Below are 17,809 nucleotides of genomic sequence, written 5' to 3'. Positions count from 1 at the left end.
GTTAACTACAGATTTGCTGTTGACTATGACCAGGTATTGTGCCGAGTGCTTTCTAGTGTTCTCTAGCATTCTGAAATAGATGTTGCCTTGCTTTGCAAATGGAGAAACTGAGAAGTTAAAGAACTTGTCTAAGATCTTAAAAAGTAGCCAGGACGCCTGGCTGGCTCAGTTAGAAGAGCATGGGACTCTAGATCTTTGGGTCATGAGTTCAAGCTCCATGTTGGGAGTAGAGCTTACTTAAAAAGTGGGTGAATTTTTTGGGATGTGAATGTCTCTTAATAGAGCTGTTACCAAAAAAGTGATAATAAAATATTTGATACTTGGAAAAAAAAAAAAAAAGGAAGCGGCTAATGTCAGAATTTGAACTAGGTCTGATCTTAAACTCTTCTACTACCCCCCAGCAAATGAGAAACCTGACCCGAGCTTATGCAGAAAGGTTCCTGGGACACGAATGATCTGAAATTGCTTTTCTTTTATGTCTAACTCTAACCAAGGTGGTGTTGAGACCAGCTGTGGACTCATTCCCACTGGTAGTGGGCAGGTGTGTTTGTAAGAAATGCCTGACTTCTCAGCTGAGTCCTGTTGGGTTTTATTTTTTGATTCTGCAGTGGGTAGCACACCTGCCTTTAAGTGCTCAGGATCCACAAGTGGGGGCAGATAGAGAGGAAAGTTGGCCTAGTTGTGAAGAAAAACCTACCTTCCCCCCTTTTCTGGATTTTAGGGTCAAAGCATACAAACCAAAGCCTCGTGGATATTTCAGACACCCTTCTCTCCTGTTGGCCTACAGAGCCCAGGGTTGGTGTTAACCATAATTCACAGTAAGCAGCCTGAGCAGATCATTACCACACCACAGAACCAGTGAAAGCCCAACCCCTGCTGAAGCTGTAGGAGCACTTACCCTGTACCTTTCATCAGACCATGAACTCCAGAAATTCAACCTCGTCCACAAATCCCTAATTTGGTTGAAAGAAGTCTTCAAATACAGGCTGGCAGGTGATAGTAAACAGACAGATAGAAACTAAGCAGCGGGTGGTTTGTCTTAAATTAGAAAACTGAGATTTATTTGCATATGATCTCAGCTTCAAACAGCTTGTTTGATGTTTCCTCTTGGATTTATAGAAGTTGTCTTGGGTACTTATTTTTAGCAAGAGGATAAAAAGTCTTAATGGTGGATTTTTTTTAAAGTAGTGTTTTGAGGGGCACCTGGGTGGCTCGGTTGAGTGTCCCAATTTTGGCTCAGGTCGTGATCTCATGGTTCGTGAGTTTGAGCCTTGCATGGGGCTCTGTGCTGACAGCCTGGAGCCTGTTTCGGATTCTGTGTCTTCCTCTCTCTGCCCGCCCCCCCCCCCCAACAAAAATAAAAATTTTTTAAAAATTAAAAGGTAGTGTGAGGTAATCTTGGTTTAGTGAATAGCCAACAGAAATATTTAGTCTAGCAAGCTTGAAACTGAAATAACCACACCTTGCTAGGTACAGACTTGTTAGGCAGAGGGTATTTCTCTCTGCAATGTCCATTTTCTAGCTGGCATGTGCCGCCTCTAATTTTTTTGAACAGGTGATGGATGCATAAAAGTCTGAAGGTCTACAGAATACAAGGATGTCTCTTGGCCCCTATCCTCACAATACGGAAGGAGAACATTCGATGCTTTGGACATGCCATGGTATTATCCTTTGTAAACCTCAGGTTCCCTGGAAGGAGGGGAGATAGAGCCTATTTTCTAGGATAGGAAGCTGTGACCTAATCCACAAAGCACTGCCTCTGGCTTATGGTCCTGTCCGCTTCATCCGTTATGGTCTATGGATTCAGAGCAGCAATTTACAAGCATTTAACTCAGGCTGGCCTCATCTACAGCTCATTTTTAAAAATAACAGGTCTGTAGAGAAACTGTCCTGGGCTATAACCTTAACCAGTTCTGTACACTTGGGAGAGCCCCTGAGCAACCATCACAGGACTGTAGTCTGCCTCAAGCCTACGGAGACTGCTGTCTTGGTTCTGAGGTGTCCCTATGGTAGCTGTGGCTCCCCAGCGCCGGCAGGCCCCTCCTCCGCTCGGCAGGCCTGCATCCTCCCGGAAACATAGAAACAGGGCCCTCTAACCCCAGGGACTGTTCACCTGGAGAACACTGTTACCCTTCAAGCAATTCCCAAGGAAGAAGATGCCTTCACTGGACATCAGGGTAACACATATTCGGAAGTTCAGAGAACCAGCTCCCAGAAAATGGAAACTTGGCCTCCTGTGCAGGTGTTCCATGATGAATGAACAGGCTTGCAAAGGTAAGCCGCGTTTTTATAAACAAACTGTAGTGTTAAGCTAATCTTACCTCTGTAAAGTGCATCTCCTGAGTTAAATTCTGGTGTACACCAGTTTGAGTCAAAGGATCTCTAGGTTTTAACTAACAGAAGGCAGGAGACCAGATGGGATCTAAAACCATTTTGCTGTGGCCAAAAAAAAAAAAAAAAAAAAAAAGGGGAGCAATAAACTACCAAGGAAGGAAGTTGGGTTATTTTCTCCATTTTCAGATTCACTAGAGCATTTTTCTATGGAAGTATGAACTTGCAGGGCCCTGTTTAAAAAAAAAATTTTTTTCTATGATCGAAAATTACTTCCTACTGGTTTCTGTGTCTGCTAGCTGGGATAGTCACCTCCTATCCTTGTGCCTTCAGCCACCGAGCAGTGTGTGGCCTCCATGAGCTGCCTCTAGGGAGAGGCTGAGGAGGTGGATGTCCCCCGCCTGCTCCCCTGCGGCCACGGAAGGGGTCAGCGCCACCCAAACAGGTAAGCCGCCTCGCCCCTATGGCAGTTTGTACCGAATTCCTCCCCCTGCCTTCAGGAGTCCTAAACCAGTTCTCTCTGAAGCCAGGAAAAACATGGACCAGGGGGCCACAGCTTTTCTCTGGGGAATACGAAATTACAGCTTGTGTTATGCCAATGTCGAGACTACTGCCTCTGGATCTTTTAATCGAATTTCTAGTCCACTCCTAGAACAGAAACTCTCAAAGTCCAAGGGTGCTTTTTTTGTACAATTGTTTATACAAATTCAACAAAGGTAAAACCGCTTTGAGGAAGGTCTAGGAAAACAACACCTTACAAGAATGGCACTTATGGAGGCATAACTTTACAACTAGGAAATAGCCATGTTATAAACCTTGAACGAGAACTCAACTCACCTCAAAGGAGAGAAAAAAGGAAAAGAAAGGCTATGTTGGATCATTTATTCTACTTGACTCACTGTATAAATTAATCTGTGTAGGTACAACAGCTCATGCGCTGGCCGCAAAACCCTCCTGAGTGCAAAGGCTGAAGTCTGAATTTTAAAATTTTGAGAAATAGGTGAATTCTGTACAGAGTGTCTTACTTCGACTAGAATTAACATAGATCCACATGCTTAGGTAATTCTTGACGTCCAAAGCGGGCTCTCAACTTCCAGTTAAACATGCTTTTAACGGGAAGGTCTTGGCCTGCTCTGCCAGATCTGGGCACGTGTGTAGATGGGGCATCTGTGTTGATGAAGTACAGGTCAAGTTCTCTCCTACCTCAGGGAAACCAGGAAAGTTGGCAATCTTCAAACAATAAAAACACAGGTATGCATTCAAACCTTGCATAAATAACTTTTAAACAATTTGTACAAAAATAGTTCTGCATAATGTAAGATGTAACAAAACCAACCAAACAAAATGTCAAGATGGCAGCAGAGGCGGTGTGTGGCCCACTGTATGTCGACACCAGCCCCGGGGTTGCGAGGACTGAGGCGTCCAAGACAAAACACCACCACCAGCAAAAACTCCTAAGCTCGCTCTTCAGCAAGAGAATTTCTCCAGAGTCCATCCTCCTCCGGCGGGAATGTCTTCTTGGTAAAGGCCGCCTTAGAAATGGTCCAGAAAGCAGTGCGGCTAGAATTCAGACCAAAGGAAAGGGTCCGGCTCATTCAGCCCCAGACAGGCGGCAGAACAGCTTCTCCCTCGGCAAGACTTGCAGATGGAACGTTCTGTGGTCTGTTGTCCAAGTTCCAAATTGAAAATCAAAGCCCTCCTTTTTTTTTTTTTTTTTTTTAAAGTCTTTTCCCTCCTCGGCCGTGTCCCCTCTCCCCACCCATCCCTTATTTACATACTTGTCCTCGGACTAACTCAGTTTCTGTAGGAGTTTTTCTTCCACTTGCCCAAACTGGACACTCACAGACATTTCAGCTATGAACTGCTCACAGCCCTCCTTGGTGACCTGCTTGCAGTACCTCAGGTCAATATGACAGATATTTCCACAGCGTTTGAAGAAGGACAGGCACTGGTCAGTCACCTTATTGCAGTCTGCAAAGAAGAGGGGACACGTGAGGTGGAGGAATCGCAGAGGCCCAGAGCCCCCCGCCACCCCCGCCCTCAGCCATGAAGAAACGGGACAGGGCCCGTGAGCATATTCCAGCCCCTCGTGCCCTGGGGAAAACTGCACTTGCTTGAAAGCTCTCTCTAAACGGGGAAAGGTTCCATCTACCAAATTGTAAAGGTTAGTATAGGCCTGAAAAGCGTTCAGACCATTTCAAGTGGAATCACTTAGAATCTTACCATTGCTTCTTTACATGTATATGTTCTCACATAAATAGGTCCCCTGTCTTTGTTGTTTAATAAAGATGGGGCCACACTATATATCAAACAGCTTGCCTTTCCCATCTACTGTTGAAAAACACCTCCCCGTCTCCATTACTGTGCGCTTATCTGCTTATTCCCTTCAGATACGTTCTGGACCATCTCTGTGGTCGTCTGAGGATCCTTTTCCCTCGTGTGGGCACCAGTGCTTTGAAGTGAGGTACAGCATGCTTGGGAGCCCCCTTACTAAGTGCAGAAAACCCCAAGGTGCTACAAGGGCTGACGAGATGCTGTCTACAGTGAGCAAACCAGAATTCAGAATCCGTCATCACCCCCTCCACTATAGACACACTTCTCTACCCCATATTCTATTGATTGGTACGTTGCTTTTATCACCCTCTTTTGTGTGAGAACTGAATCCACAGTTCTCTGGCTTCGATGCCAGTGAGCATCCAACTGAGGCTCAGAGATCCCCCCTCTGGCCTGATGATTTCCTTCATCTGAGTGGCCTTCATCTCGAGGCCTGTCATCACTAGTTCTGCATTTGCATTTTTCCGTTAAGTAGGAATGAAAACAGTAAAGGCAAACTGCAAATACAATCAGGAGCCCTGTGCTAGCGCTGTGGTACTGAAGTCCCAGGTTTAGAGGTGGCATAAAGAAGTAAAAAAGTTCAGCCAAGTTGCAGGACACGAAATCAACACACAAAAATCAGTTGCATTTTTATACACTAGCAATGAACAATCTGAAAGAAAATGAGCAATTCCATTTACAATAGCATCAAACAGAGTAAAACAGAGTAAAATACTTAGGAATAAAGGTAACCAAGGAAGTGAAAGACTTGTACACTGAATACTTAAGAACACTGCTACAAGAAATTAAAGATATAAATGGAGAGATTTCCCTGGCTCATGGGAAGACTTAATATTGTTAAAATGGCCACACAACTCAAAGCAATCTACAGATTCAATGAAGTTGCTATAAAATACCAACAGTGTTTTCTGCAAAAATAGAAAAATCATCCTAAAATTAATGCAGAAGTATAAGAGATCCTGAACTGCCAAAGTAGTCTTGAACACAAAATTGGAGGACTCACACTTCTGGATTTCAAAACTTACTACAAAGCCACAGAATAGTGTTAATGCATTAAGGACGACATACAGACTAACCAACAGACTATAACTGACAGCCTAGAATTTAAACCCTTGAATGTTCAAATGATTTTTGACAAGGTGCTACAACCACTTAGAGGGAAAAAGACAAAATTTTCCAACAAATGGTGCTGGGAAAATTAGATATCCATATGCAAACAAATGAAGCTGAACCTTCTACCTCACACCATATACAAATTTAACTCAAAATTCTTTAGACCTAAATATAGGGGCTGAAACTACCAAACTCTTAGAAGGAAATAGGAAAATCTTTGAATTTGTCAATGGTTTCTTAAAGATGACACCAAAAGCACAAAGTTAAAAACATTTGTGCAAAGGACATTATCAAGACGGTGAAAAGACACGCAGAATGGGTGAAAATATTTGCAAATCATGGATCCTGGCAAGGGATTACTACTACCCAGAATATATGAAGAACTCCTACAATTCAACAACAAAAAAATCCACAAACACCCTGATTAAAAAACAGGAAAAGGACATGAATAGACATTTCCCAAAGATGATACACCATCAACAAAAAGATGCTCAACACCACTAATCACGATGAAAATGCTAACTCCCCAAGACAAAACTACGTTGAGGGGCACCTGGCTGGCTCAGTTGGTAGAGCATGTGACTGTTGATCTTGGGGTTGTGAGTTTGAGCCCAATGTTGGATGTAGAGATTACTTTAAAAAAAAAAAGTATTTCAAAACTACATTGAGATATCACTTCATACCACTAGAATAGCTATAAAAAATAAAGTTTAGCAAAGATGTGGAGAAAAATGAGAACTTTGTGTCCTATTACATTAGGAATGTAAAATTGTGCAGCTGCTACAGCAAACAATATGGTGGTCCCTCAAAAAATTAAACCTAGAATTACCATGTGATTCTGCTAGGCCATGTCTGGGTATATACCAAAAAGAACTGCAAGCAGGGACTCGAACAAATATTTGTACATCCATGTTCCCAGCAGCATTATTCATAACAGCCAAAAGGTGGAAGCCACCCAACTGTCCAGATGGACAAATAAATAAAACTGAGTCTATACATACAATGGAATACTATTCGACTTTAAAAAGGCAGGAAATTCTGACACCTGATATAACACGGATGAACCTTGAGGACATTATGCTCATTAAAACAAGCCAGTCACACACAAAAAAACACTGTTATATAATTCCACTTACATAAGGTCCCTAAAAAAGTCAAGTTCACAGAGACGGCATGGAGATTGTCAGGGGCTGGGGGAAAGAGGAATGGGGAGTTAGTTTGTGGATACAGAGTTTCTGATGGGGTAAAGAGAAATTTCTGGAGAGGGGTGGGGGGGGCAGTTTGCACACAATGTAAATGAACTTATATGCTAGTGAACTGTATACTTAAACAGTAAATTTTATGTATTTTACCATAATTTTTTTAATTCTGTAAGTTGGAGAAGAGATAACATAGATTTGAGAAAGCTTAACCTAAATAGGCTGAAAGGAAAGCAGAGAAGCAGATTCATTCTGTAAAACACCCCCAAAGGTTCAGGTAGGAGAAAGAACAGGTCACTTGAGGGGCACCTGGGTGGCTCAGTCGGCTGGGCAGCTGACTTCAGCTCAGGTCACAATCTCGCGGTCTGTGGGTTCGAGCCCCATGTCGGGCTCTGTGCTGGCAGCTCGGAGCCTGGAGCCTGCTTCGGATTCTGTGTCTCCCTCTCTCTCTGCCCCTCCCCAGCTCATGCTCTGTCTCTGTCTCTCAAAAATAAATAAAATGTAAAGCAAGCAAACAAACAAACAAACAAAAAAACAGGCACACTGGAAGTGGAGCTAATGAAGGGGCTAGATTGGTGGCTGTTTGATTCCCTCCCTAGATGTTGACATAAGAGAGAGAAAGTCTCTGGTCTGAGCACCAGGCTGGGACACCCATTCAAAATCAGGGTCTAGGGGGGAAACTTACCTGCTGTTGACATCCCCGGCTTCCTTCCCCTGCCAGGCCCCAGGACACTGGGCAGTCTGGCTTGCACCCTCCAGTTGGGAGGTCAAGGAGAATCCTTTTGGCAACCCTGACCAGCTCAAGAGAAACCTCTCAAAGATCTCACGTCTTGGTTTCCCCAAAGAAACCACCTATACTGACCACACAATGACTGACTGCTCCAACGTGTGTCGCCAGCCTCTGATCACCTTAGTGTGGACAACCCCGTGTTGACACTAAATCCAAGGAAGATCTCTTATGAGGGCACTGACTATGTTTGAAGGAAACCATGTAAGCCTGGAGAAGAAAATAAAGCTGTCAATATCCTCAGGCTACTCTACCGAGGTTCAGAGAAGGGGAGCACCTGGCTGGCCTAGTCGGGGGTTGTGAGTTTGACCCCCGCGTTGGGTGTAGAGAGTACTTAAAAATAAAGTCTTAAAAAAAAAAAAAAAAAAGCTCAGATAACAGAAAGGGGAGAGGACAGTAGGATGGTGGTGGGGGGGGGGGGGGAGTTCAGAGAGTAAGATACAGCTGTAATATTAAAAAATATCAGTTGAGGGGTGGCTCAGTCAGTTAAGTATCTGACTTCAGCTCAGGTCATGATCTCGCAGTTCTTGAGTTCGAGCCCTGCATAAGGCTCTGTGCTGACAGCTCGGAGCCTGGAACCTGCTTTAGATTCTGTGTCTCCCTCTCTGCCCCACCGCTGCTTGTGTGCGGTCTCTAAAAAATACACATTAAAAAAGCTTTTTAAAATTATCAGTTGAACCATATGAAACTGCCCATGTTTTCACGGTGTTTGACCTACATAAACAACAGTAAAAAACTCGGTATATGAATTGTGTGATAAAGTAGAAACTCTCAGAAAAATGAGAAGACCTACAGGTGGAAAACAGAAGAAAAGGAAATTGAGAAATAATTCAATGAAGTTTCCTAGAACTGAAGGACATTTGTTTCTAGGTTGAAAAATCGAAAGGGCTCATGAGTGTGGTGGATGAAAACAGATTCAAAGCAAGACTCAACAATTACAGAAAACTAGAAACTAACAAACTTTTGATTAGAGAAAATATTCACTGAAGGAAGAAGAATCAAATGGTTTTGGATTTGGACTCTGAATGCAGAGAAGGAAGCGCCCACTTTCTGAAACATCACAGTTGCCAGATCCAGCTATCAGTTCAATGTGAGGGATAATAAAACCATTTTCGGACGTACCAAGTCTAGATGTCCTCCGCGAAATCAGAGAGACAAGAAGAAACATGGGGTCAAGGAAAATAGGGACCCTACACAAGACAGAGACCAAGAAAATTTCTAGGCTGGCAGCTGGGCAGCAGGTAGAAGTCTAGGAGGAGAAAACAGACAGGAAGGGAGTCCAGGAGAAAGGGCTCCCGCCAAACACTGGTCGGGGCCCGGGGTGCCTGGGGGGCTCAGCCAGTTAAGTGACTTTGGCTCCGGTCATGATCTCGAGGTTCCTGAGTTCGAGCCCCACGAGTCGCACAGAGCCTGCTTTGGGTCCTCTACCTTTCTCTCCCTACCCCTCCCCTGCCCGCACGCTCTCTCAAAAATAGACATTAAAAAACAAAAACCAAAAAACCCACAACTGGCTGGGGCCACAGAGAGGAGTTTGTGTGTGAGGGAAGAACGGTATTCAGGTCTGTTGTAGGGTCTGCTTAGAGACTAAGCAAACAAAAAAAGACGCAATTATTAACTCTAGGAAAAAGAAAATTTATACAAGGGAAATGTACTCATAATGCACTATTTAGTTCAACAGTGGACGATACTTATGCGGCCACAGAAAGAGACTTAACCACGAATCGGAAAGATAAGGGGAGAGACGATGTAAGAGCAGCAATCCTGTGTTCTACACAGCAAGCCAGTAAGTACAGAATGCCTGAGTGGAAAAAAAAAATCAAGGTGTGCAAGTACGGAGACAGACACTGGGAGAAAGAATTTAAGGTGGTTGCCTGGCCGGGCGGGGGGGGGGGGGGGGGCGTGGGTAGTGAGCACCCAAATAAGTAATCTAGAGGAACACGCAGCCTAATAATGAAAGCTAGACAACTGTGACTTGACTTTGTCTCTAGACCATATGCTTCACGTTCATAGGTCCTGAAACAGGTCAACTGTCCTCTTTGTTGTGCCAGACTTTTTACCATTAACTAGTTATCCTGATGGCAAGGGAAAACTTTTTAAAAAGCAATGAACCTAAAAGAGACTGGGTCTCAAGGTTTGCCTTCCCGTCCGGCATGGCTCTGAACAGGAACTCGAGACACCTCTATGTACTGAGGCCAAGGGGTGAGCTTCGTGGAAAAACACAGAAGCGCGTTTGCACACGACGGCATTGCAGGGGAATCTCTGCTCCACATGCAGGGCAACCGACAGTAAACAGAGTCGCTGTAACACCAAGGCACACCCAGGCCCTCGTCCGCAGGACAGCCCCGGCATCCGTGTAAGACCTCGAGTGGAGCCTGGAGTCGGGATGGTCAGCCCTGCCTGGCTCTCTCCTCTCTGCCAACACGGGGGCGGGACGGCCCTTGCCGCGACTCCCCGAGGAGGAGCAGGGATGGCTTCCTCGGTACAGAATTCTCTCGTACCACCAACTTCCCCATTCCTCCTCAAATGTGGCACAGCTGACAGGAAGCTGTTGAGCTACTAAGCGTGAGGTGAAGGTGGCCTTTATTAGTTGCTAATTTCTGGAGAAAAAAGCATTTTTTGAGGGTTTGTGTAAATCTTACATCCACAGCCTGACCCATTACTGTCAGTCACCCCCAGGGCCTTAAAACCCGACTCCGGCCCCACGGGCAAGTAGAGGGAGCGCGGGCTCTGCAGACACAGGACCGCAGCGACACCAGCTGTGGGGCTTCCTTCTCTCCGACGGGCCCCTTGCTAGCAGGGTCACATAAGCGAGGACACATACATAACCCCAGCAGACGCTGAGCTACCTCAGGGATCAAAGCCTGCCTGGCCTCACAGCCCGCGGCTCCCCTGCGGGAGCCGGCTTGTGTGCACCACCGGGGAGCAGTTCCTCCAGCCCGTATTGTGGGTCAGGAACCACTGGCGCGTGCTCTCGCTGCCACCAGCACTAATCTTTTGGCAGCAATCATTACCAATCCAGTGATAACTCCTGTGTTCAAGGTTTCTCCACCAGCCCAGGCTGTCTGTCTTGTTTTCAGGTACGTCCCAGCCCTGATCTGTGACCCTGTAACAGCAGGCACACAGCGGATTTCCCCACAAAGGTGAAATTTCCAGCCTGTCCCCCAGGGTCCCAGGCAGAGCCTGCTGGGTGCCTCTGACTGACCTGATAGGTTGATTTCGGTTAAGGAGTCTCGGGTGGTGGTGCCCACAGCGGTGAGCAGGTTGATGGACTGGTCGGTAACGTGGTTACAGTAACTGAGGTGGAGCTTGGACAGCAGGGGCATGTGGCGTATGATGAGCCGCAGGGAGGCATCTGTGATGTCCAGGCCTGCTAGACGCAGTTCCACAATGTTCCGGAGCTTGCTCCGATTGTCCATCTGACCTGAGGGGGGCAGGAAGGAGAGAGGCAGCCATGTCAGCCTGACCGGGGAGATGTGGTCACAATGACCTAACACTCTAGAGGGCCCACTGGCCACATGTCACACTTCAGTTTCACTTAGCCATTGTTTCCCCAAACTGGTTCCCACGTTTAAAAATATAAGGGTTCCACATCAACTCTCCCACTTCTGGATTCCTGAAAAATCAGGACGTCTAGAAACACAGCCCACATTCTACCCAGCAGTCCTCAGCCAACTAGAGCAGAGACTGCACAGCATCTCTGATCACCAGGGTTTCCTCATTTGAGCTACAGGCAGGGAGCAATGACCCTCACAACCCAAGCCAGGAAGGTTCCATCTTGTGAGCTCATCTCCAACTACACTGACCCCCGTGCTCACGGAAGCTTGAAGCCAACGAAGGACAAATTAACAGAGAAGTAGTCAGACGCATGCAAAGCCCCCACAGTGAAGTCCTGGGTGCGCAAAGAAGCCTCTGCTCTCAGTGGTCCCTTCTCTGCCTGAAGCTGAGTGAGAACATAACAGCATCCTCCGGAAAGGGCTGGGACCAGAGAAGGCTTGAGAACCCGTGCACCGGGTGGGGCCTGTAGTGAAAACCAGATCCAACGGCAGAGCCTGGTCAGACTGCCTCCGCGTCGACCCCCTTGGGCCCGGCCACTCACCTGGCCTGTTATCTGTGGGCGGGGACAGGAGATCCCGCATCTGGGCATCCTTTAGTCCTTCCACCCACTGGACATCCAGGGTCCGGAGCAAAGGACAGCTGGAGCTACAGAGAGCTGAGACGGCGATCCACGAGCAGCCCGACAGCACCAAGTCTCGGAGCCCTGGGGGACAGGGGAGGACTGGCAGGTCAGGCGATGCACCCAGCCCCCACCACTGCACCTCCAGGGTCCCTGGCCCAGTGCTCACCAGGCAACCGGTTGATGAGCCAGCTCAGCTGTTTCTTGGAGATATTGGTCCAGCTGAGGTCCAGGGAGACAGGCTGCCGCCGGATGATGCCACTCAGCATCAGGGGCGTGATGGACTTGCAGTGGTTCAGATCGATGCGGGTCCATAACCGCTTATCGCAGCACCTGGGGGCCAGGTCCAGTAGAGGGGGTGTCATCAGACTTGAAGCTGGCCCCCTGCACTGCCGTGGCAGCTCACCCCACTGCCACGTTCGGAGGAGGGGGAGCTCCTTAACTCCGCCCTCTGGATCCTTCTCCGTTTCACTCCTGTCCTGCCCACACCTGGGCACCTTTCCTCTGATGGCCCCAGGCCCCCATGGAAGGTGCCAGTACCTGCTCTTCATTAAGTATTTACTGGGGCCTCTACCACACCCCCTACACACCACTTCTCACAAGAACACTCCAGGCAGACACCGTATCATGCCCTTTTACAGATAAAGGTAAGTCACCTGGCAAAGGCCAGAGAGCTAGGAAACATCGAAGCTGAAATTAAGATCAGTAACTGGAACACTTGCTTTTAACCTGGACTACCTCTTTAAGGACAAGGACTCCACCTGGTCCCCAGTTCATCTTCCAAGGGCCGAATCAAGCAATCAAATAGGGTTCACCTCTTCTGACAAGACCAGCGTGACCAGATTGCTGTAGCCACCTGGAACTCTTTGAGAAGAATAATTAAGCTGGACTGAGCTTAGAAGGAAGGAAAGACGACCATGAGTGACTTGTGGAGACACATACCACGCATGTGCCATTCCTGGTCTAGTCTAAGCCTTAGCCTGGAGCCCAACACGGCGCCAGTCCCTGGCCGCCTCCCCGTCCAAGCTCAGCCCCTCACCAGCGGTTCCAGGTCCTGCAGACCCGCATGCAGACACACAAGTCTTGGTGGCTGAGGTAGCTGAAGACGGCCATCCACACCTCCCTGTGCATGACGTGGGCCGCCCCATCGTCCAGGGGCAGTGAGTCAGGCGGGGGGCTGATGGGGGGCGGCCGGATCACATGTCGCTCCATCTGGATGCACTTGGGCGGGGACACGGAGGGAGGGGGCCGGGAGATGACACGGGGTGGGCTCCGCAGGCCGGGCCCCAGCTGGTGCCGCAACTCCCGAGGGGGGCCGGTGAGCCCCTTGCTGAAACGGTGGGGGCGCTCGCAGAGGCCCAGGGGCCGCTTGGGCTCCTCGCTCTCGCTCTCGGGCTCTGACTTGATGGGCTGGTGGTTCTCATTGGCCAGGCTGTTCTCGGTCTTCTGGATCTCTTGGTTCAGCTCCTTGCTCAGCTCCTTGCTCAGCTCCTTGGTGGGAAGCCGCCTTTTCCGGCGCATCTTCACCTTCTTCTTCTCCTCAGGGCCCTCTGCCCCCTCGGTGCTGGGCCCGGCGGTAGGGGAGCTTGAACGGGAGTGGTCGCTTTCCCGGGCGGTGGGGGGCGCCTCGGGCAGGTCATCCTCTGGCTCCTGCTTGAAGCGCCGGAGAGGCTTGTTGGCAAGGGCCATCCGGTCCTCGGCGTTCTTCCAGGACCGCCGCTGAGGGAGGAGGGGGGAGCGAGGGCAGCTCAGCCCCTCGGCTCGGGGCTGCCTCCCCATCCTCCCACAGGGACCCAATGACCCAGGAGCAGGCGTGGGGGGGGGGGGGGAGACGGTACCTTTTTCCTGAAAAGCTTATCTTCTTTGCCAGGTTTTAGCTGTCACAGGAAAGAAAGCATGCAGAGCTTGCTCCCAGGGTTCGTGGGATTCGGTCCCCTCTACACTCTGCCCCACCACAAGTCCACAGTCTCTGGAGTAGGGGCTGGAGGGCCACCTTTCCCACAAATCCCATCTCCTCCACTGAGGCTGAAACACGGTGGTCCCTGCCTGCTGCTTTTAGACGTTGGAAGGGGAGAAGTGTGGTCCAACTGTTCCCACCCAACTGACCTCCCACCCTCGGCCAGACCCTGAGGTGTGCACTCGCCCACTGAGGTTGGACTTGGCTCTGGGAGCCGGTCCTGGAGGCGGGGCCTGCAGGGTTCCCAGCGGAGCCTTAATGGCTGGAGCTGGGAAACGACAACCAGGCGCCACCTCGTGGCCGAAGCGGGAAGAGCCGCTGGGCGAAGCGGGGCTGCCAGGATCCTCCGAGGTTTCCAGATCCACAGGGCTTCCCCGCGGCAGCTTCAGCTTCTCAGGCCCCACGCCAGAACCACCAGCCAGTGATCCGGGACTGGGGCCCGGGAAGCTGCGGCGCACAGATGCCTCGGAGCGGCTGCGGCAATGGGCTGGAAGACCGCAGGGGCGGGGGGGGGGGGGGGGGGGGGGGGGCGGCCCGGGGCTCGCAAGTCCCCAGGGCCTCAGGAGGGCGGGGCGACGTGGGAGCACCTGCTGCTGGAAGTAAGTGAGACTGGATCTCCACCAGGGGTTGAGGCTGCTGCCTAGAGGGGGCCTCGGCGAGAGGTGAGAGGAGGAACCGGGGGACGTTTGAAGCGTCGAGGCCTAAAGGGGTGGGAAGAGGAGTGACTCGCTGGTTTTCCCCTCCTTTCTTTTGGGCCGGGCTCTCTCGGGACTTATGTGACCTGCTCAGGGCAGCCAGAGGCCAGGACCCCGAGTTCTCCCCGCTGCCCGTCCCCGCCCCCGCCTGTGCGCCCTGCACCCGGGACCGGCCAGGCCACCCCTCGCTGCCCGCTCCTCCCGCTCCGTACTCGCTTGCGTCCACTCAGCTCTTGGGGCTTCTCGTATTTCCGCTTCCTCCTCAGGTGCACGTCGTCTGACTTTCGGCGCAGGATGCCATCCGGGGGCACCTTCTTGGGGTGCTCATCTGACCTGCGCCGAGGCGCCTCCTCGCACTCACTCCTCCGCTTGGCAGGCTCCTGCCCTTCCTTGTTGTCCCGGTTCATCTTCTGCTCCTTGAGCAGGGAGCCGGGCAGGTTGGAGGCATACTTAAAGCCAGGGCCACGCTTTTGCTTGTAGGCCAAAAAGAGAGAAGGAACAAACAAACTGTATATCTTTGGACTTGCCCCCCTCCAGGAACCCGCGGCACCCCGCTGGCCCACAGCGCACGACAGGCCGCATCTGACAAGGCCAAGGTCTGCCCCTCCCGGGCTGACCCCTGGGACTTGGAGCCCGGCACTCACTTTCCCGGTCTTGCCGGCGTGGTTACACTTTGGACACTCCCAGCAGTTTGGAAGCTCATCGTTGACCACGCCCTCTGACTCCTTAATCTGCGAAGGGCACACGCCAGTCAGCAAGCAGGGAGGGGGCAGAAGATGCCACACCTGCCAGGAACACCAACAGCCCCCTCCCAGATGTCACTTCTATCCCATCCTTGACCAAGACAAAACAAAGGTGGTTAAGACAGGTGGCTCTGGATCCAGGCCAGGGGTCAAATCCTAACTTTGCCTCTTACTAGCTCAGTGATCCCGGGCAAATCACTCCATCTCTGTGGGCCAGTGCCCCCCATCATGGAATGGAATGTACCTGTCTCACCACTGTTCTGCAACAATTCAGTAAGATAACCTAGGGAAAGCAATGGGCCCAGGGCCTGTTCAGTCACTTAGTAGCACTGGGTGCTAGGTGTGAGCAACACAGAGGTGCTGTCCCTGCCCTTGAGGAGCTTCTGATCTGGGAGACAGAAGTAACCAGGCAACTAAAACATGAAGTCTGACTTCCAAAGCCAGGGAACAATCACAGTGCCCCCTTCAGACTGTGACGTGTGTGCAGGAGGATGAGCCTTGCAACAAGCCCCCACTACTGCCACCGAAGAAAAGAGACATTTCAGAGCTGAGGCAGTATTCGGGGCAAGCCCACCTCAATCTTTCTAAAACACACACATAGGGGCACCTAAGCGGCTCAGTCAGTTAAGCGTCCGACTTTTAATTTCGGCTCAGGTCATGATCTCCTGGTTGTGAGATTGAGCCCCACGTCCAGCTCTGTGCGGAGCGGGAAGCTTGCTTGGGATTCTCCCTCTCTCTCTCCCCTCCCCCCTTGCTCACATTCTCTCTTTCTCAAAATAAATAAACATTAAAACAAACACACACACACAGATACACTGAGGCTGACACCTGGGCTGAGAGGGCTGACGACATTCTCTGGGGACAAGCCCAGAGCAGTCTCCTCCTTGCAGAGGTAGAACCTGTTGCCTAAGACAGGCAGGCACAGCACAGTGGTCCCCACAAGAAGGCAGCCCTGCCCTGGGCACACCAAGGGAGCAGGTTCTCGGCACAAAGGGACACTGGTGCAACCACCTGTCGTCACAGGGTCCGCCCTCCCAGGCCCAGGCTTCGTTCTCCCAGAAGCCCGGAGCCAGGATTCCAGCGAGCAGCACAACCACCCAGTCTCTCCCTCTGGTCTCAGTGCAAGACTCTGGGAACTCTCTCTGGCTTTGTCTTATTGGGGGGTGGGGGGTGTGGGGGGGTATGTATTCATTCCCTCGAAGCCACAGGTGGGAGGTCTGAGCTACTGCAGACCCTTCTTGCCCTCGGCTTGTTATCTGACACTCAGAACCCCCCCAGACTCAGAGGTCCTCTGGGGAAGGAAGCTCACTGTCCCCCAGCATCAGCACCACCAGAGGTGCTCAATGGGGGTGCCGAGCAGCACAGCCAGACCCCCCCGGGACCGCTCACCTTAAGGCATCCGGGGTGGATGATTTCGTTGCAGATAGAGCACTCCATTAGCATGAGATTAAACTTTCCTTCTTCCTCTTCCACTGTGTCTTCTTTCCCTGCCTCGCCACACACCAGGCACACGGCGGTGTGGGGCAGCACTGGCTGAAGAGCCGGAGAGAGCACAGCGAAGTCAGCAGGGGCCAGAACCGTGGGGAGCAGGTCCAAGGCCAGGAGGCAGCAGAGAACTGGCTCAGCCACTGCCTGTCATTCATTCATTGATTCGTTCATTCGTTCAAATACTCATCAGGCTACTATCTCTTTGTGCCAGATACTAAATGCTGGGAATGGCACTGGACAAGACAAATAAATATCTCTGCCATCCTGAGCTTACATTTTCATGGAGGGGGGCAGACAAATGAAAACCAACAGGATATGCTGTGACAAGGGACATGGAGAAACATACAGCAAGGAGGGCCAGGTGAGGGGTGGAAGGGGCTCATTCGGAACATGGAGGTCAGGGACAGTGTCCCATGCGAGTCAAGACCCGAAGGAGGAGGTGGGGTGTGAACTGAGCCCAAGCCTGTGGGGGACTGAGGCTGTGCACCACCGGTGGCCATCAAAGCATGTCCAAGGACTCCAGGGTCCCCACAACCTTTACAGGGAGGTCCGCAGGGTCAAAACTATCTTCAGGGTAACACTAAGATGCTATCTGCCTTTTTCAACTATGCTGACATTTGCACTGGTAAGGGACATTGCCGGTCCTCGTCGGGGCAGTACTGAGTTTGTCCCTGCCACACGCTTATTACAAAGACCACCGGCTTCACTGAAGAAGGTCTTTGATGAAGCAGTAAAAAATTACTAATTTTATGAAATCTTTGACCCTTGAAAACATAACCTTTTAATATTCTGTACGACAAAATAGGAAGTGTGCATCAGGTGCCCCTGCTGCATACCAAAGGATGATGGTTATCTAAAGGAAAAGCACTCGTGACTAAGTTGTGACCTGACTTGGTCATTTTCTGCATAGAACATCATTCTACTTGACAGAGCAACTGAATTTAAAAAAAAAAAAAAAAAAAAAAGTACTGGCAAGTTTCTCAAAGAT

At 50.2% G+C, this 17,809-nt stretch overlaps 1 protein-coding gene across 14 annotated transcripts in view; it reads right to left on the bottom strand.

Moving 5' to 3' along the window:
* Nucleotides 1–3,008: 3,008 nt before the first annotated feature.
* Nucleotides 3,009–17,809, bottom strand: part of KDM2B (lysine demethylase 2B) — a 152,489-nt gene continuing 137,688 nt past the window's right edge. For 11 of the 14 annotated variants that reach the window (XM_086681620.1, XM_086681618.1, XM_086681613.1 and 8 more), the window contains 10 exons: nt 16,723–16,866; nt 15,235–15,321; nt 14,803–15,072; nt 14,483–14,596; nt 13,777–13,815; nt 12,978–13,657; nt 12,108–12,271; nt 11,861–12,022; nt 10,967–11,185; nt 3,009–4,302 (listed from right to left, as the gene is read on the bottom strand). In XM_086681620.1, coding sequence (XP_086537746.1) covers nt 4,121–4,302; nt 10,967–11,185; nt 11,861–12,022; nt 12,108–12,271; nt 12,978–13,657; nt 13,777–13,815; nt 14,483–14,596; nt 14,803–15,072; nt 15,235–15,321; nt 16,723–16,866 — 2,061 coding nt within the window. In that variant the 3' untranslated portion in view covers nt 3,009–4,120. The remainder of the gene's footprint in view (nt 4,303–10,966; nt 11,186–11,860; nt 12,023–12,107; nt 12,272–12,977; nt 13,658–13,776; nt 13,816–14,482; nt 14,597–14,802; nt 15,073–15,234; nt 15,322–16,722; nt 16,867–17,809) is intronic. The other 3 variants (XM_086681616.1, XM_086681619.1, XM_086681626.1) reach the window with 1 other exon arrangement.

This window comes from Puma concolor, chromosome D3, assembly GCF_028749965.1.
Source record: "Puma concolor isolate L17-30 chromosome D3, mPumCon1.1.hap2, whole genome shotgun sequence".
Taxonomy (NCBI): domain Eukaryota; kingdom Metazoa; phylum Chordata; class Mammalia; order Carnivora; family Felidae; genus Puma; species Puma concolor.
Note: the sequence above shows the minus strand (reverse complement) of the source record. Positions and strands in the feature narration are given on the sequence as shown.